Below are 20,779 nucleotides of genomic sequence, written 5' to 3'. Positions count from 1 at the left end.
CCGGTATTCTTATCGTTTCAGTACGAAAGGAGAACGAGGAGCTGCTGAACTCGCTGAACAGAGATATTTCCGTGCCCGAGAACGTCACGGCGCCTCCCTAAGACGAGGTGAATTCTTCCGGACGGAAATGCACCGCTCGTCCGTCGATCTCGATTTGCTTCAGCCACGCGACACGAGAAGTCTCAAGCGAGAAGCACGATGACACATTTCACGATGGCGGACAACGTCGTTTAGGAATCAACGTCTCCACTGCGTTTCGTTTTACCAAGACGTCCGGGCGATTCAGGGGAGAAATTCCGAGACGACGCGATGGTGAGAAAAATCGAGTAGGTCTCGGATCGGCAGCACGCTCCGATTAGATGTAATTTTAATGCATTTTAACGCGAAAGAGACGCGTCCCTGTATACGACGTACATGTATGTCGCGGAAACGTTATTTGCGACGAGCTCGCGAAAAGTCCGATCGCGACATTCGATATACCATGTTGCGTCGTCGATTGTATTGTTCCCGCGTTTCGAGAACGTCGCGTTGGTATATATATATATATATATATATATATATGTATATCTCGTATCGATGCAGATTAGGTGCTTTCAATTCCAGCAAGCTTCGCCAATAAGGGCTCACTTCGATTAGAAACACAAAATCCAGAATACAATCTGAATTATTCGTGAAACTCGGTTAAATTGACCACTGAAACTTAACAGTAACGTAAACTTAATAGTAAAATTTTTATTTGATTGACTAAATACGCTTTACATTGAATTTGGAGCGATTTCTAACGTGATCATTTATCTTTCATTAATCAGTTCAGCAATTGTCTATGGTATACGTGACCTTTCGTGATAAATGCGAAGCGATTAAGAGCGCCTGATCTGCATGGAAGCGAGCTGTAATTTTTCAGGAGCGCGATTACGATCTTTGACGAGAGAGCTCGCGCAGTTTTGTTGCGAAATTTATTCCGACGATAGGTCGCACACCGAATGTGAACAACGAAGGAACGATTTAGAAGTCACGCGAGAGGATGCGGTGCCATAGACGTGGCATTTAGCCCGTCCGTCTGTCGGCGAAGAAATCGGCCGGTGACACGAGACCTCTCGTCTATTTCCTTCCTCGAATACGAAAGGATGTACATACGTGGCCCGAATTAGATATACGCGTGAGTATCAAACACGCACTTCGTGAATTTTACGCGGACCTGCGAGAAATCGTATCGTTCAGACAAAGCCGACATAGGATGTAGATTCCTCGGTGCTTTTTTTACATGTCTTCCAGGACGAGAAAGGACACGAGCTCAACGAAACGGGGGCTCTCGGGCCGCCGATTCCTCGCGCTGACGACGGCCTTTGGACGTTTTCGTGCGTGTAGAAAGCTGTACATAAGAATGTTCGTTATTAACAATCGTTTGTAGTTACGCGCACCGGGAAGATAATCGAGATAAGGGCCAAATTTGTTGTTGTCAATTGTAAAATAACGTGTCATAAAAAGTGCTCAGATTCGCGCGATATAGGTAGAAGAGAGGGTGAAGAAACGGAGCACTATTGGCAATCGATTAATAAAATGTACGTACCTGCGTGTACGCGCGTGTGTACGTACACCTGTACATTACTGTACGAGTAAGGATGCAATTCAAGCTTTGCACGAAACAGCCCAAGTATTTTCATTCTCTTCACTCCGCTATAATTTCCCAGTTCGCTTTGTGACTAATTGCTTAAAGTTTTATCGGATATTTTTCGCTATGACGACGGCGATTCAGCAGAAACTTTTTTCCGATACATTTATTCCGTAATCCCTTTCTATACGAGCATGGAAAATACATATTTGCCGAGCATAATTCGATCCTATAAATCTTATATTTCGCAACTAAGCAATATCTGTAATTTATTATAGCGAAATACGCGAAATGTATATATATTCTGCGTGGTCATAAATTTATTAAATTTTGTACAGGAAACCATCTATTATTTTTATATATACGTCATCGCTACTCGCAGTGAAAACATTCTGAATTTTTATCATTGAGTTTTATCGTTCCGTTTGTTCTGCTCGCGATTGGAATTATTTTAATTTGAAACGTCAGGTCGAATCTGATGTCGCTGAAACGGATGACGTCTCCTGTGACAGGATCAGCGATATATCGATAAAATAAAATATAACTTTCCATATATATGGATACCGTTTATGTACCGATAGATGCAATCAGGTTTATGCTGAAAAATAACCGTCATATTTGGCAACAAAAGTTCTCTGTGACACAACAGAGTCCAATATTGCTAAGGTTGGGAGAAATTTATAGGAATTTCGTGGAAATCTCTCTCGTTCACGAAAGCCTTTCTCGCGTTGAATGCCAGCTAAATTGAATCGTTCAGATTGATATATAAACATTACTTTTTTTAGAACTACGACATTTATTATATTGTTTCTCTTTTTTAGAACGCGAAGCGTATTAAGATGTAAACACAATTTTCGCTATATGCCATTTTTATTTGTCTTTCTACGAATGTGATATTTCTCGTGAACTAATTTCAATTAAAACGTATTGTTTTTCGAGGAGCTCGGCCACAGTTTTGAATTTCTGCGAGTTTGCTAGTGATTATAACGCTACGGTTAACGCGAGATGACTTTTTCTATTTGACAATGAGATAATGTACGATAACGTCTATAAATACTGGAGTTTACACGCGCATATATGTATAATTAGTCTCTAATGCCGTTTCCGCGATGTAAAATTAACGCGGTGCGGCATATCGAGCGGTTAAAGAAAAAAGAAAAAAAGAAAATATCGCAGGCGAATTTTAGAATTTTCATGATTATACTTGTTACCAGGCTCACACGTATACGTCGTATAAGATACGCATATATCTTCGAAATGTTACGATCGCGCGACACACAGATCGATCGCAATGAGGAGCGGCAAGAAGAATTTTCTTCATCTTTCGCGACCAATCTCTTCTACTCGTCAATTTCTCTGTCCTGTGTGCCGAATTAATGCGTCTCTGCGCTGCTCCGTTTCGCTGTCTATTCCTAAAGGTAACCGTCCTTGAAAAATTATGTTTCACTGCGAAAACCATTGTATTATACTTCGCCGATCGCGTGTGATATCCTTTGCTCTATTTAACGACGGGGCCGATGCAGGTTCGATCGATCGCACACATCAAATGACTGTGTCATCGTGGAAGGGAGATCAGTTTGACAGGCACGTTCGCGTCGCACAATCAATCGGCTAACGTAGTCGCCGATCTTTCGCGATATCGCGTAAGTTAGAAATTATCGATAATCGGTTTGTCGGGTTTTTTTTTTCCTAGATAAAATCGGCGCTCGGAGATCGTTACATTCAAATATGGCGCAGCCGATCTCGCTGATAAGCTTGTCAAGGTAGTCTTAAAGCAGCTCACGGCCGTAGATCTCTCGCCGGAAATACCTCGGCCATATAGTTCTCGATCGCCGATCGACTCGGCGATTCGGAGAAACACAATAAGTCGCTACATGCGTGCGCGCGGTTGCGTAAAAATCTTTTCTATAAAGATATTTCCCTTTTTTACCTATAATTAGCAATTTCTAGGGCCACTTGATAGACGTTATATAGCGGATCTTTTTTCCACTTGTAAGCCTGTCCTCTCGCGACGAGCCTTCACTCCCGTCTACTTTTTTGCATTACGCTTGGAGATCACTTGGCCTAACGCGAGAGATCCATTTAATAAAGCGAGCTAATAAATAGCTTAGTACACGCGCGCTCGTGGCTTTTACCCGGGTAGTCTCGAAGAGATCCCACGAGGGCGAATTCGACGGGGGTACGCTCATATAGTGGACGTTAGAAATCTCGAGGACAAGCCGAGAGAAACAAAAGAGAGAGAGAGAGAGAATTATCTGCGCTGGTCGCTGGTTTTTATTTCCTACGACACTATGATACCACCGAGGATACGATACAATCGCGCCGACTTTGGCATTTGCGTGACGATTAACGACGAACGCTCCCTTATTGTCGAGGTCGCACCGTTAATTAAAATTTAAGCCCCCCTCCGAGATACACGAGATGCGTGTGCCAAACCTGTGCGTGTGTACAGTACACGCACTCCAGTTCTCTTTGACAATCATAGTGCCGATGTGAGTACGATACGCGATTGTGTGTGCGTTTTTACGAGAGAGAGAGAAAGAGAAGGAGAGGGCATTTTCTGCGTCGCGCGGCGCGGCGTGGCGCGTGGCTCGTTACACGAGCGACAAGCCCCACTTCAGTCAGGGAGAAAACGGATTGTTCTCCGATCGCTCGGGATTGCCGAGCAGAAATGACTCTCATGCTTCTCGTTGCTTCTTACTTTGTAGCTTCGTTATCGCGCCGGCAGCTACGCGCATCCGTCGGCGGAAAAAATGTGTTCGCAATAAAAAAAGAAGATGAGGCACCGATAAAACGTACAAAATTTTAACTTCATCTACAGTTCCGAGTACCACCAGGTACCGCAAACAAGAGATTCGCGATTGTAAGAGAGGCACACAGCTCAATATTATCGAATTTCTCGAGAGAGATTTCAAAAATCTAATTACTTTGAATAAATATTTTCTGAATGTTTCCATGTAACATTCGCGTAGATGATAATGCCTAAATTAAAAATGCGAAAAGCAATTCGTGTAATTCTTTTCCGTGCAGTAAGAAGGAAAACCTATATCTTTAGGCTTAACTTTTTATCCTTCTATTACGTCAAAACTCTTCAGTTATTAAATATATACTGGAAATGCACCTGGTAGATCTAAAAACGATTATTTTTCTCGTTTATTTTTATGACGTGAGATTAAACTCTGTAATACAATGCATATTAAATAAGAAACCGATTTTGCAGTCTGGATACAACTATAAAATATGCCACGCAAATAAATCTGCGGTTGTTTCTTTTTTTCGGTAAAATTGGGCGACGTGCGTAACGTTAAATAATAAGCGGGATAAAAAGCTGTGTGCAAGGTTTCATCTTGTCGCTCTCGTACGCGAGGCACGCGTGTTTTATTCAAGGAAAAAAAAAGAGTCACGCGAGTGGTGTATTCCGGGCACGCTGACGAGATTTTACGCGAGGGATTGTAGTAGTAATATAATAATCTCGACCACGAGGTGTGTATCATAGCGAAGCGTTGTGAGATGTTACAATGAATGAGATATTATAAAAAGAAGTTTATGTTTCTATATTGTAATAACGTTTATGTATAACGAGATTATTATAATGCAAAAATATACATACTAGTTGTCCGGTTTGCGGTCGCCTCTTTATTGACCTCTCGCCGAATCGCGCCGCCTTCTGAAATGAGTTTCAAAAAAAGAAGAGAGAGAGAGAGAGAGGAGGATAAATCGCGAAATCGTGCACGGAGACGGCAAGAAAAAAGGCCAAAACTCGGTATATCTGCAGATCAAAACGGTGAGTTTCTTTATTTGTCAACGTCAATTGCAAACTTCTACATTGTAGAAATCTGTGGGATCGAGGTGGAGGTTCGATTGGCGTTTGAACCCTGCCTAAAAGGGACGTGTAGAGAGTCATGCAATAGCACGAACATATACTTGACACTCGAGTTAAGGTGTAGCTTATCAAATATAACGTGCTCCGCGCGCGCAACGTGGCCGTAAATGATAAAGGCGAATAACCGACTCTGTCCGCGAATTACTTCCGTAACGAAATGTGATGTCCATTCATTCAACGCTTTCGCTCTGTTTGCTCATCAAACATATCTAGGTTCTTCGGTCTACGTAACAGGTGGATCGCGTCGGCAGGATCAAGAATAAACTTTCCCTTCCCTTCTTGCCCCTTTAGGGCGCGGATCTGCCGTCAGGTCGATCGTGAGAGCAATTTGGGATTTTCCACGTTTCGGACGACCGTTTATTATTGACGACCATTTACACGCGGGAGCACGCAACCCGGGTACTCCGGGTAAGTATATAATCACGCATGTCGGAACACGTGCGCGAGTGTTGTCTTTAACTCTAATAACGGGCCAGTTATATTCTACGCCGAAGCTATTTCTATAACGTACGTATGTCTCTCACCCTGCCTGAAAGGGAAATAAAAGTTAGTCATGCCACAGTGCTCGTCTAAATCCTTCTTGCATCAGGGCCATATAGGCGTGCGCGCGTATACCCGTTTGAGAGATACGCGCGGATCACACGCGCTATTCTTCAATAACGTTTAATCGTAAGCGTTATATCAAGTGTTGCTTTGCACCCTGCCTTAAAGGGATAAGAAAGATGTTTCTAATCGCCATAGCGTCGCGCCGAACAGGACTTTGCTATTTCCTTCCTTTTCTTTTGCTTCTTCAGAGATTCTTTGCACCCCACTCTCGCTCTCTCCATTATTATTTTATTTCTTATTGTATCTTCAATTACTCTTCTTGTATACCACCAGAGATTCTTCACGTTCAGATCACGTTCAAGATGCAAAATTGTTCAAGGATATATCTTATCGCGAAAGATACATTATCGTGCGGAATTAAAGGCGACGGATTCTTTCCGCGTGGAATTTTCCGCGAAAATCTTTGTGCCTGTTCGGAGCTCGGCCATAGCGACAAATAAATACTTTACGATTAATTAAAAACTATCAGTCTCAAGCTTCAGTTTAACCCTGCCTAAAAGGGAGTAAAGGTGGTCATGCAAGATTGCTCTTCCATAATTCGGGACCCTAGCTATAACGCACGTTGAATGCACGATCACTTCCGAAGGAACGGTTCCCCTTGAAACGATTCTTCGGAAATCACCGGACACATTGTAAATTCGCATTATTCGGCCGAGATTTCTTCGCCAAATCGAGATTTTTCGCCGATCGAGTTAATGTTTCCAAGTCGACCGAGCAAACAACGACCATATACAGTCGCCTATACAAGTGCTACAAAAGAAAACGTTCAGCGAGCACGGCAGTTGAATGATCGGTTCTTGAAGAACCATATTTGTTTTGACACATAAAAATCACTCCGATAACAGACAACTGCTGCAACTGCTGCGTACGCTGAAGTCTTCCACTCGACTTGCGTGCAATGTGTATAAATAAAACTCGGCTTTCACGTGTTGCTAATGATAACAAAGAATAATAGTGTACAATTTACGTCATTATTATCCTGTCGAATTCTGCGTAATTCGACACGCGTTTTTGAATTAAGGTGTTTGAACTGTGAGATATCACTCTCGAATTAATAAAACGTTTACACAACTGACAGGCACCTATTTGCGCGTTTAAAGTGTAAATTAATGCAATCCAAACAGATATACGTCATCATCGCGAGTTCTCTTTAATTATAACATCGCACACGATGATATCTAGATCGGGAAAATGCTCCTTTGGCGATCTCGTTACTTCAATCGAAGCGCCTTCTTCAATGGAATATAAGAGCCCTTTCTTAACTATTAAAATCTTATAAACTAGCTTTTCTCTGAGGAATCTTTTCTCCGTATTCTAATAATTAAATTGTGATTCAAATTTCATTCATTCAGTTTCAGTAAAGTGTAGAAAATAAAAAAAATTCGTAAAGCAGATTCAAATCAAAACGCAAGGGACTGACTCTGTAACTAGCAACATAGAGAATCTTGAAATTTTCTTTCAAATTTTTTCTATGAAGGAGCGTGTAAATTCGTCGACCTTTGACAGGGAATGCTCTCCGGTTCTCTCGAATGATTCGCAAACAGTAATAATTCGTTTCCATTTAAATTTTGCGAGCGATAATGTCTCGTTACTAATTAATTACGTCAATCCGAATGTGTAATTACGAAATACGTCAATCCGAATGTGTATTCAAATATTGCAATTGATCTTACCGATGATCGTTGGAAATATCTCTCGCCCTCTTTTATGATCGATCCGGACGTAACCGGAATGGCGATCAGCCGCTTCAAGGTTCCCTGTCAAACGTCCCATAATCCAGGAAACGCGCATCGCTTATTTCTATCGTTTAAAAATTATCCCGCGTGAATTCTTCATAAGCATCGCGGCGGCCTTACTTGCGCCTATCGAGCAATCGTAATCCTAAGCAATCGTACTTATTTGTTGGATTTGCTGCTCGCCTTTCGCGCCGCTCTTCTTCTTTATCTCCTTGTAGTTGAGCTCCTCCTGAATTTCCAGCAGCGACTTGCCTTTGGTTTCGGGAACGATCAGCGCGATGAAGAATACGCCGATGTAGCAGCTGGTGGCGAACCAGCCGAAGGCCGCGTACACTCCCAAATTGTCGGAGATGACTTGATACATCTTGGAGACGATGAAGGCCAGCAACGAAGACACAAGATTGGCCAACGACACGGCGGCGCCCTTGATATTTGTCGGGAACAGCTCGCCCAGCATCATGTAGGACAACGGATTCAGGCCCAAAGCGATGATAAGCTCGTAGAATATCACGGAGGAGTGAAGCAGCCAGCCGTATCCGAGCGTGTCCACGCCGAATTGGCATTTTACGAGATAAAAGACACCAGCGATGGTCAGCGCGACTCCAGCTAGAAAAGAGGTGGTGATGAGTAACGGTCGTCTACCGAGTTTATCGACCAGAACCACCGCTCCGAGGCCGGCGATCAGTTGAAGCGCGCTCAACAGGATGACGGAGTTGCTCGCGGGCAGACCCGCGTCGCCTTCCTCGAGGATCTCCTGAGTGTACGATTCGACCGCGGCGATGCCGCTGAACTGAAGGACGAACTGCAGGCCGATACTGATGATGACGGCGCGTCGGTTGCCAGGCGTGCTGAACAGATCCCAGAATCGGCCGCGATCGCTGAGATCGCGTACGACTATCTTCTGCATCTGCTCCATGTCCGTCTCCAGCTGATTCTGGGAAGCGCAACGCTTCAAACGTTTCAGGTTCGTCCACGCGTTTTTCTGGCGATTCTTCATCAATAAGTAATACGGCGACTCGGGCATCCAGGGGAAGCTCATGAAGAATACCAGCGGGATGAGCAGGCAGCTGTAACCGAGCAACTGATAGGAGACAAACGGACCGATCGCGTGAGCGTACAACTCTCCGAAAGTCACCATCAGCTTGATGAAAGAGCCGAGGGTACCCCTGATCTCCTTGTCGGCGATCTCGCCGATGTACATCGGACAGACGACGTACGCTATGCCCTGGCCGATACCACCGATACCGCGAGCGGCGTAGAGAACGTAGGGATTCCACGCTATAATGATCAGAATGAACGAGAGAGACAGAGGTATGCCGCCTACCAGCAGGCTCATCTTGCGACCTAGCCGATCTACGATCAATGCCGCCACGATGCATCCGGGAATGGTGCCCAAAAGGTAGAAAGAAGCGATCCAGGAGGCGTCGTCGGACGTTATCGGGACATGGGAATCGGATGATTTCAGTATTGGCAAGGTGGGTGACGTCCAGCCTATATGAGATCCGGTAGCTGCCAGCGATAGAGTAGCTGTGGTAAAATTGAACGGATAAATTATAATTTACACTGTTATCCGCTGATTTTCTTGTATTGTAGGAATTATAAGAAAAAATGGTCTCTAAAAAAGATTTATAGATGAAAAGGAAGATTAATTACATAATCTTCTCTAGATAATGTAAAATAATCGGTTTAAATTATTATTTACGTATAGAAAATGTAGATATAAGTTATGAGAGAGAGAATTATCATGCCACACATAACTATAATAAATAAAGGTAGCGTTTACGATATAAATGCGAATCTCCCTCTAATTTGGCGAATGCTTGTGTTCGATCTTACGCTTCGGACTTTGGATACTCTTGACTCCGAAATCTTTTCAAGGTCTGCGGTTACAATTTCAACACAATAATCAAACTGATGTTTATCTTGTATCTTGTAACCATCTATATAAGCCGATATAAAAAATGGGAATAATATTTGCATTCTTAATAATTTTTCTAAATTTGCTCTAAATTAATTATGTAGATCGTAAATCTTTATTAGTACCTACAGCGCTTTAAAGTTCAAATTATTGACAAGATGTTATTATTTTAAATCATTTATATCAATTTCCATTTAAAAAAATTAAAAATAATTTATATTTATCTACCTGTAATCGCTGCTAGATATTGAGGCCACCGTTTAACACGGGATTGCTCCATCTTTTATTTCTTCTTATCCTACGACTGAAGAAAAAACCAGAACGTTTTTATTATTAAAAAAGTACGGATGCGATTTTATTGAAATTAAATACGATATTATAAAAAATATGTATATTTTTTCCCTCTATAAACACATATATATATATATATATATATATAATGTGTAAAATAAAAATAAAAACTTTCACGCATCATTTACCGCGCTTGGTTCTTAGTTATTATAGCCCGTTTTCTATATTCGTACATACATATATGTTCTATTATTTTGTATAAAGAATTTCGAGCAAAGTAGATTACTAATAATTTATCAATATTAGCAGTATAACATAATAATTTACCAGACACACTTTAAAATATGTTCACAGTAAATTTTACAAATTAAGGGCTTAGTTTCACTTCTGTCCCTTAAGCTGTTTATGCAGAAAACTTTACGAAATTTTAATAGATATTTTGCTTACAGAGATAACGATGAAACGCACTAATGCTACCAGAGAAGATGGCGAATTTCCACGAGCCTAACGACACCCGAATTTTAATGCATTTCAGATGGAATAAGAACGCATTCATGGCGCCGTAGATTATATATGTCACTTTATCAGCGCTTTCCTTATCAGCGATTCGTGTCAAATCTGTCGCTCTCTGTCCCCACTTGTCCCACTTGAGAATGTGTTTGCTTATTACTAGTAAGTTAGTTCGGACGAAGGACAGGTAGAATAAACATCGAATAATTTTTCTGTGCACGTGCCATCCGCAAATTATTACGCATGCTTGATTATTCGAGATAGCGACTTAAAATTAACCCAATTAACATGAAGATATAATACAGACACGATGTAATCCTTCGAGTTGTGCAATGTAGGTATACGTTTCGAAGAGGCAATATCTAATATCTCGTGGCGTTATTGTATCGGTACACTTACTCGGTACGAAATGGCATTGTGCGTCTCTCGATTATCTATTTCATTATACGACAAGTTAATAGAATTGATAATATAACGATTAATATGACAATAAGATTTGTAACTATTTTATCGTACGTTGTTGCAAGATTTTCGAAAAATAAAGCGAAAACATTGGCGCCGCGTTCGAGGCACTTGTGCTGACAATTTCTATTTGACATTTAAATGCCATTTTAATTAATTCGAATGTCGCAATATTTATACGAGAAAGATTAAACATACTGGTAACATTCTATATTATTTAACTGCGTTAAGTATCGATCGAATGAGATTTTATTAGAAAACTGCGAAAACGCGATCATCGCGTATTTAATTGTTTCCGTTATACAAATAATAGGATTAATATCTTATATTAATTACAGGGAAAATCCTATACACGGAGTTATTTATAAATAATGCCTTTTTGTTGTCGCTGATTAGCGGCAGGTAACGAACGTGCAATAACATTTTACAAGCTTATTGGTATAAGTAATTAATCACTTTACAGCATCGCAGCTGTAATATAATAGTCTCTCCCTTGGAAACAACGCTCTCTCTGGAACCGTTATGGAATATTGGTTAATAACAGTGGACAACAAAGAGAGCATTAAAAAAGCGAAATTATTATTTTATTGCAATGCATATTTTTTAAACCGTTGTTTACATTCTACTCGCGTGAAAGGGAAATAAATTCTCGTATAGGCTGTGAATTATAATAAGAGCACGCTATTGGTGTATTATCGGATTGACAAAATATAGCATGCGCAATTGCAAATTTTTATTTCATCATCCCAGATAACATATGTGTCTAATGAGACACTATGTCTCACAGATATGTTTTTTTAAGAGAACGTTACACGAATGTCTTTCTGGTTGTTTTATAAAATGTCTTTGATGTTTTTAATGAAATTTTAAGGCGTCTCTTAGATGACTCCAACACATAATGTCTTCCCAATCTCTTTTTTTGATTGTCTTTTTTATCTTTTTACTTTCTACTTTCCTATATATATACCAAATCATTGCACAATCGTAATCTACTTCGAGATTTGTATTATCCGAAATTATCGTATATAGAAGGAGATAATGAAATTTTTGTGCGAATTATAACAATGCGTTTTCGTCAAGATCGTTGTTTATAAACTTTTCTCCGCGGAATCTTTTCTTGGCCACCTCTAAATCAAACGCATGAAACGCACAAGGCAATCGTTATCGCGCCTTGAAGCCTTGATAATTCCCGTCGCAAATATACGCTTTACACATCCGTATGCAAACGTAGTGCATTGCAAGTTTTGTGTGTGAAAACGCGTGGATATTCCTTATCGGCCTAATTAGCCTGCAGAAAGTACATCACGCGTTTTCGCAATATTGTTAGAAAATCTTATAGATGTTCAACAACATTTCTGGAGTGTTTCCATAATGCAAAACTTTTAATTTTAGAAATTAAATCAGATAAAAAAATTGATTTGCAGGAAAAAAAAAGATAGAGAGAAAGAGAGATTGATAGATTGAGTAATATAAAAATAGTAATATAAAGATAGTAATATAAAAATAATTATATAAAATAATTATATAAAATAAGTAATATGAAATAAGTGATATAAAAATAATAATATAAAATAAGATAAATTATAATTACTATAGTTTACCATAAAGATCAACTGTTATTTTCATGTTGCCACCTTGCACTGCCAATGCCTGCACTGTAAGTGCTTGCATCGCAGTGCAATAGCGATATTTATACCGCGCCGCTGAATAACGATCTATTTGTATGTATCTGCTTTGCCACTTGCGTTGAGCCTAATGTCATTATATATTCTATATTCTATATATAACCAGAATAATTAATGATTTTACAAAGCATCGGATATCTTCCGTATTCTTTTGGGCACATGTCGATGATGAAATTGCTGTATGAAATTGCCATATGTGTGCACGCGGAAATGACGTCATACAAGCGTATATTTAAACGGATTCTGTTCACGAATTTCGTATGAAAAAATACACGACAGACAATTAAAAAAAGTACTACCATAAGTTATAAGTTATAATTGGAGGGGTAAGAACCATAGTGGTGTAAGTCAAATTTGTTAAAATATTGACTCGTGTGCATAGATGATGCAATTTATATATTGTATAGATTGCATCTATGCACACGAGTCAATATCTTACTGGTTTTTACCCCTCCAATTATTATAACAGAAAAATTATAATTATATATGTGTGTCTTATAATATAAATGCTAATTAATATATATACTATATAATAATTATATTTATGTATTCAAATATATGAGGTATCATAATATTTACTTAAAAATAGGATTTTTTAGTTTTTAGTTGTTTGTCGATGGTTTAGTGTTTAGTTTAATGATGTCCACAGTATCATGTCATTAGGCAAAACATTAGATTGTGTTCATCTTCAAAGTGAACCATAATTAACCACATTGTAATGACCATAACTTCCCCGAGACCACCCATTGCAATAAGTAAATAACGGAAGAATCGTTTGTCGATAACTAGAGCTCAACGATTGTCGCATAGTTTCGCCTGAAGTAAAATTTTTATTTTTAGTTTCGTTTGAAAAAAATAACCATCGTTCGCGTGACGTGTATGTGCCAGTCTTTATTTCAATAAAATATCTAAAGGCTGGACGTTTCAAACCGTACAGAGAAAAATGCAATATATATGAAGATAGTCGCGTGGTGGAAAACTGAAGTTAAATATGGAAAGTATTTATGCCTTATCTGGGCCAAGCGTTCACGTCGTTAACGTTTAATCCAAGCGAGCTGCGATGTGACATATTTATGACGTCGACGTTCGTCATCAGCCTGTAACGAAACGAAATACGTGCGAATGTTTTGCACAGGTGTATCTCATGCGTGACAAAATGCAAAACAAGCGCAATGCCGGCAATACGGTATTCGCCGATGTTCCTTCTCACGTTTCTTCGCGGTGAAAGAAGAAACAATGAATGTCAACGACCGATAAAGTTATATATAAAGTCCGATAACACCCTATCGCCAAGTAATTCGGCCAGATCTAATCTTTTTCGAAAAGAACAAACGCCCAGACACTCAAGGTAAATCAAATTTAGATGCGCTCCAATGGATATTAAGTCTTTTCACGACTGGCGCGCGTTGCGTCCTCAATCTAATTGATCAACTATATCAACCATCGCGAGCCTATTATTATAAATAAAAAGATCGTTTTCACGTGTCGTCTCGATCTTGATTTACGATAAAGATTTCGCGGTTCCGCACCCGGATCCTCTGCCGGGCGCGCCACGCCGGCGTTCGTGTTTCGCGCGTGACGCTCGCAATCTATCGAGCGCGTAGCGCGTCGACCGCCGCCATCGCGCTGTGGCAGACGTCGGGCCAGTCGCGAGTCGTCTGCCGTGGCGTGTGGCGTGTCGTCGCGCGTGTGACGACTTCGGCGAAGACCTGGTGAAAATACACGCACGCGGAAAACCCCGTACGCGGCTTCGCGAACTCCCCTTTCGTTCAGAACCCCCAGTTCGGTCCCAGGTAAATCCGTGCTCCGATCGTCGCGAATCGCCGCGACCACAGGCCGCTGGCTGTGACGTGCGGACTCCCGCAGGAGATCCGACCAGCGAGGGACCGACGGGCGCAGTCGAAGATGTGCGGCGGGTTTACGTGCTCGAAAAACGCGCTGACAGCACTCAACATCCTTTACATCGTAAGTGGACGTTCTCGAGGACGAGGCCTCGAGTGACTCCGATTTCTTTCCGAAACCCTCTCTCGTCTCTCTCTCTCTCTCCCTCCGATCCTTTTTATTGGAGAGAGAGAGAGAGAGAGAGAGAGAGAGAGAGGTTCTCTTATCAATCGACGCCTCCCTCTCTCGCTCCCGTCCGCCTGACCGCGCGTTTCGCCGTCTCGCTCCGTCCCGACGCGACGTTCACGGACGACCGAGGCGTCCGCGTCCGCGTCCGCGTCCGCGCGTTGCATAATTGTGCAACAGCCGATTTCGCGTACATCCTGGTTGATTAGGGACGCCCCTCGCCCTTCTGCCGCCCGTGCCTTTTCCCCGGGATTGAGATCTATACGCGACGGCGAGAGACCATAGATCGACCTGTGTCCATTTCCATGCAGATTAACTTTAATCTCGATTCAACTCGCTCTTTATCTTGTTCTGGTACTAAGTATTAGAAGAAAAAGAAGAGAAAAGTAACTTGGACCGAGATCAAAGTTGATCTACATTGGCAGAAACGGACGTTAATCTTATTAGCGCTCGTTGACGTCTCTGTCATCCCGTCGGATAATTGCGCGGAGAGTTACCGCGAATTTTATTGCGCTCATGGAACTTGCTCTTATCCAGTAATCTCACCCTTGTATACCTCCACGCGTATAAGAATGATTAATATTGTCGCGAACGAGGGCTATAACTTGACAATTGGTGCACTCGGATTATGCGCAAGTCTGATATGCCAGCTTCGGATTATCCGGCGTTTGTCGTGGATGGAGAGTCAATTTTGCATCACGCTTTAGGACGGTGTGGACATTTTTATATTCTAATTGCCGTTTCTTCTCTTGCAGGTTGTTGCCTTCATATTGATAGGAGTCGCCGTATATGGAAGGGCATCCGCCTTAGTTACAAATCTCCCCATTATAGGTGGTATTCTAGCATGCGGGGTGATCCTGTTTCTCATTTCCATCCTAGGCCTGATCGGCGCCGTTAAACATCATCAGGTTTTATTGTTCTTTGTATCCTTTTCTCAGCTTTTGCGATAGCGGCTTTTGGTGTTGAGCTCGTCAACGGGGATCAGTGTTCGTGATCCACGCGATACCATCGCGATTTTATATCATAAATCTGATATTTGATGAAGAGAACGTTTATTCAGCATACTTTTTTGCGTACTGTTACGTTTGTATATTATTATTGTCAATAATAACTAACGCGTTTTACGTGATTCTTCATTAAATATTTTGATATGGTGTAATATTTTCGACAAAAGAAATGGGCATACGTTTCCTTAATTGTGTTTTACAGTACATGCTTATCTTATTCCTTTTGTTCCTGATTCAATTCAGCATTGCCTGCGCTTGCCTCGCTGTCAATACGAAACAGCAAGAACAACTTGCGGAACAGGTAATTTTTTCATTCGGAAGGCATTACATTTATATATTATTTGATCTAGAATGGATGAGACTTAATAATATTATGTCTAGGGCTGGAGAAGCGTTGGACATGACTTAAGAGCAAAAGTTCAAACTACCTTTAACTGCTGCGGATTTAATAGCACCACTGATGAATCAGGTGGATCTTGCGACGATGTAAGTAGCGACAAAAATGGCATTCCGCGTGAAAATTGTCAAATAATTGATATCTTTTACAGAAGATTTGTTGTCAGTCAATCGATGTCACTCAAATGTCTTGTCCACCTTGTCCAACATGTATGCATAAACTGCAGTCTACCATTGACTATGCGTTCAAATTATGCGGCAGTATAGGATTATTCTTTAGCTTTACGGAGGTAAGGTTCCACGAACAACCGACATGGTATTTTTCACGTGTATATATATCACACAATTTGTACAGAATGCAATATGAAATATTGCACAGAACATGATTTATTTAATATTAATATTGAAGAGTTTTATCTAACTAAAAAGTGCACCATATCCATATTACGGTCGCCGATTACAATGAAAGTACTCTCATTTTTGCTAATGCTAACATGTGTGCCCGATTACAGTTTGTTGGTGTATGGTTGACCGTGAGGTACAGGAACCAGAAAGATCCACGAGCTAATCCTAGTGCTTTCCTCTAGTCTAACACCATCGCCATGTCCTCTGTCACTTCATATGATCCTCCTAACAGATGGTGGGTGGCTTCATATGTCGGTTGTGGTTTTGATCTTTTTTTTTCCTTCCAGCGTTGTAGCATTACCGGTTCAGATATTCATTCGCTAATTGTTCATTCGTAATGTTTTAAAAACACTGTAAATTATGTGCGGTACATAGCATGCAGCGATTTACACGATAGCAATGTCCATAACTTTTGTATTTTTCTCATTTATTCTTTTCTTCGGATGTCTCCGGATCTGATAAATTTAAACATTTTCAGGTGATCGCAGCTTTCTTGGCAAGGCGTTACCGTAATCAATTAGATCCAGAGGAAAAAGCTGCGAGAGCCGTTTTTCCACAGCATAATTATTTATATTGATTCGGCGATACATTCAAAAAAGAATCAACTTTTCCTTTTATTCGTATTATATGTAGTTCATGATACTTTTATCGACATGAAAAGGACAAACATCTGAAATTAATTTTATTTTTGATTGCCCGGGATATATTGTTACGCAACATTTTCCAAGGGCTATTTTAAATTTAATTTAAACTTTTTCTTTTAATGCTTTAACTCTTTTAATTATACATACGTAATGCTCAATAGAGACAGAAGTTAGTACATTCTTTAACTGGGCAGTCATAGGTTTTAGAATGAGTTAGACGAATAATTGAAATGTGTGCTCTAGTCATATACTTAGAACACTCATAACAAGCCTCAATGCGCCTTGTAGTCTAGTGACAGAAAACATCATGTAAGTATAAATTTGTATTAAATTTCGTTGCATAATTTTCTTCAACAATCCGTTGATAAATGGAAGTTGGCGATGAAGCTCTAAATATATTATCATAGTTGTATCGTTTAGTTCCACAATTCGGATGAACCACAAAACTTAAAAGCATTCTAAAAAATATGGAACAACATAAAGAAATGATGTAAAGTAATATGCATATTAATTTTTTTAATATTTTTTCATGAGGGAATGTAGTTTATCATGGTAAAAGCATAGATGACATCCACGATCTTGTCAATCATATTTTTCTCCCACATATAAATGAATCATATTAGATACATATACACATAATTACATTCAATACATTACGATATCTAGAAATTTATATCTTCCCGAGTAAAAAGATTCTGTCATATCATCTTTGAGTACTTTTAGATAAACTTTATAATATTTTTATGTCTGCGAAGAGATTGTTTTTATATTTTAAAATGTTCTATTAGCGTTATGATATAACTTATGTTATATTAAGAAATTGTAATCAAAATGACCCGAAAAAAATTGTAATGTACCCTTATAACAAACCATATCTGATTTGGATGAAACTTGGCTTACTTTTGACAGCTTTCGTATATTTGCATATGATATCGCATGCGTATTATCCAAAATGTTAAGAAATTATACTTAAAATGTATAACTATCGAATTATTTATCGTACGATAATACCATAATCAATAGTAATATAAAATCTATCGTATTTCAAGTTTCATCCTCTAAAAATATCCAATATGAGTGCTTTGCTTGAAATTTATAAATTCTATGCTGATTGTGCACTCTAAGAAAACTTACACTTAATAAGAATCTGAAATGTCCCTAAACAGCCTGGTGGGAAGTTATTGAAGAACTTTATATCAGTCTCATTTTCTTGCATAATGCAAAGTTTTTAATGGATCCTCGGCTTTTAAGCAGGCTTTTAAGCTTTTGCGATCGTAAGAGAGTATTTAAATCATTTTGTTGAATATTATTAGCCCGCACGGGTTTAATTATTATGAAAATTATATTTTATTTATGAAGGAAGACTTTTTATTGAATGACGTCTCGTGAGATAATATCCTTCCAGGTTTTTTACGGACGATCTGCATAATATAAGAAAAACTACGAGAGACACGTGTTGTGAATTTAATGTGCATAATTATTATTACACGATGTACGTTTACATCGTGCCCTATGCTATAGCTATTAGAGAACATAGGATATTTTCTATCTACGCCCTGTCGCGTGAGACGTAGATGGAACGAATCTAGCCGTAGCTATAACATTTTCGTGAGTCTCCCTGCCCGGAAAAAACAGCTGTTAAGATACCAATATCGCGTCTTCGCTGTTCAATAACGAATCGGAACCATCGCTCCATGCGTTGTCGCAATTTGCGTTAAAATTCTGAGAATACAATTAAACGAGAACCGAACAAAATTCATGGAATTCGTTGTTGAACTATAAAACCGTAGTTTGACGTCGCACATTTAAAGATTTTTTTTTTTTTTTTTTTTTTGGAAAATGTCGCTTTGATGAATTACCCAATATCGTTCCAACGAACGATTCGAGTCCGCGCAAATCACGAAACTATGCCACAGTCACGTCTTACGAATAGTAGAAAGTAATTCGCGGATATATCTTCCGACGTAAGCGTGCGAAATAAGATCACGCGAACATTCCGATTTTTATGCGCATTCTTTCCCCCGGCTTTGGTAGAAAACGTGCACGTATTTTGCGTGTGTGCACGGAATAGAGGGCTCGTACACGAGAATATATATACGGTAGCGTAATTCTCCTACATACATATTTTTACCTAAAAAAAAGTACGTATCGTAATCAATCTAATCGTAATATAGATTTAAACCACTGTACGTATATCCTGCGAGCTACGAACAATCGAGAAATGTGTATGGGAGCGATTCACACGCATCTTTGCGTAACTGCGAGATGGAATGACGTAAAAGCACGCCCGATTATATTGTCTATATAATGCAATGCGTGCGTAAGAGAAATCAAAAATATTGATGCGTGCGGGAGGATTTGAGTGTTCGACAATCCTAGGTGACGGAAATCATGTATTGTACACGTTTAGAAATCATATACTCGATTTATCTCCTCACACCGAATATCTCCCGATTCTACAGGTCCGTTCTTTGTAACCGCGTCACGTTACACTTTCTGAATTTAGAATAAAAGAAAAATGTATAATGTATAATTGCGCGCGTTGGGCAGCGATAGATGGAAAGTGTAGAGAACTCGACTACAAGGAGCAGCCTTTTAGGTATTCTCTCCAGAGAGAATTCGAGGATATCGCCTAATTTTAAGGTTCAAAACGAATCGGATCTCGAGAGATGCCGCGTTTAATTCCGATATACTCGCGCATTCCAACGGAAGAGAAACAAATCTCAACTATGTTAAGCACGAGGAATTTTAAAGAATTTTAGTTATGAGATAGGGAAGAGCATGCTATTGCACGACGCTGAAGAAATATCAAGAGCTAAACGATTGCGAGCGATAGAGTCTCAATTGTTAGAGCTCTCGTGTAATGATTGCGATAAATAAATTAGATGAAGGTTCGGATATGTATTTATTTAATTAATGTTGAGGGTGGGATCTTTCCTTGATTATTTTGTTTCAGTTAAATAGTTAAAGCCTCCTTGAAAACGTTTCTTATATTTTCCCAGAAATTTTCTAAGAGTTTCTTCCATTTTAGATTTATGAAAAACTCTGAAAAAATATGTAAAACTTCTCAGATACTTTTAGAAATAACAGGATAAGGATTTTTGAAATATTTCAATATCTATATGTATGAAAATTTCTGACAATAAGTTGCGCGGATTTTTTCATATATTTATTCAGATTTCTACACAGATATGTCGACGGAAAAAATCTGGAATATTTCATTATTATTTTGTCTGAGTATTTTTGAAAAAATCCTAATTGTATAAGAAGTTTGAAAAATTTTCTTAAAATTTTCATAAATATTTTAATTGAGAAAGGTTCTGAGACATTTTTTCACCACTGCGATGCTAAAGTATAAGATTCAGACAAATTCAAATAATTAGCTATCTTAATTAGAACCATCGAAAGATTGTTAAAAATCTTTTTTTCCACAAAGTAGTGAGACCATCACAAGTAGAAATATTTGAATTTGTCTTGTCCTCTGGCATCGCGAAGTGGAGTTCTAAACCAAAATCTCAATTTCTCGCGACCGACCCTCTTTTTTACGATCGATATGC

General features: G+C 39.5%; 3 protein-coding genes across 6 annotated transcripts in view; 2 read left to right on the top strand and 1 right to left on the bottom strand.

The window, feature by feature from the left end:
* Positions 1-8,212, top strand: part of LOC139813744 (uncharacterized) — a 28,606-nt gene extending 20,394 nt beyond the window's left edge. Inside the window, exons 4-5 of one of the 2 annotated variants that reach the window (XR_011732230.1) lie at positions 22-312; positions 8,079-8,212. Coding sequence is in view for 1 of the 2 variants with exons in the window: in XM_071779414.1 (XP_071635515.1) it covers positions 22-101 (80 nt within the window). In the remaining variant the exon portion in view is untranslated. Of the gene's footprint in view, positions 1-21; positions 5,236-8,078 lie in introns of those variants that run through there. The other variant, XM_071779414.1, reaches the window with a different exon arrangement.
* On the bottom strand, positions 5,381-14,189 carry LOC139813741 (trehalose transporter 1-like protein). Of its 2 annotated transcripts, none has more exons than XM_071779410.1 (3): positions 12,620-14,189; positions 9,984-10,059; positions 5,381-9,364 (listed from the first exon to the last, which is right to left on the bottom strand). In XM_071779410.1, exons 2-3 carry the CDS (start codon positions 10,033-10,035, stop codon positions 7,983-7,985), a joined length of 1,434 nt encoding a protein of 477 aa, XP_071635511.1. In that variant the 5' UTR covers positions 10,036-10,059; positions 12,620-14,189; the 3' UTR covers positions 5,381-7,982. The 2 variants fall into 2 exon arrangements, with proteins under 2 accessions (XP_071635511.1, XP_071635509.1); XM_071779408.1 differs by lacking the exon at positions 12,620-14,189 and adding an exon at positions 10,494-10,581.
* A 166-nt stretch (positions 14,190-14,355) lies between these two features.
* Positions 14,356-20,120, top strand: Tsp97e (Tetraspanin 97E). Of its 2 annotated transcripts, XM_071779416.1 has the most exons (7): positions 14,358-14,668; positions 15,526-15,693; positions 15,980-16,078; positions 16,159-16,263; positions 16,326-16,463; positions 16,686-16,813; positions 17,057-20,120. In XM_071779416.1, the coding sequence occupies exons 1-6, from the start codon at positions 14,609-14,611 to the stop codon at positions 16,758-16,760; spliced, it is 645 nt and encodes a 214-aa protein (XP_071635517.1). In that variant the 5' UTR covers positions 14,358-14,608; the 3' UTR covers positions 16,761-16,813; positions 17,057-20,120. The 2 variants fall into 2 exon arrangements, with proteins under 2 accessions (XP_071635516.1, XP_071635517.1); XM_071779415.1 differs by lacking the exon at positions 16,686-16,813 and having other exon boundaries at positions 14,356-14,668.
* The last annotated feature ends 659 nt before the right edge of the window (positions 20,121-20,779 follow it).

This window comes from Temnothorax longispinosus, chromosome 5 (assembly GCF_030848805.1).
Source record: "Temnothorax longispinosus isolate EJ_2023e chromosome 5, Tlon_JGU_v1, whole genome shotgun sequence".
Classification (NCBI taxonomy): domain Eukaryota; kingdom Metazoa; phylum Arthropoda; class Insecta; order Hymenoptera; family Formicidae; genus Temnothorax; species Temnothorax longispinosus.
Note: the sequence above shows the minus strand (reverse complement) of the source record. Positions and strands in the feature narration are given on the sequence as shown.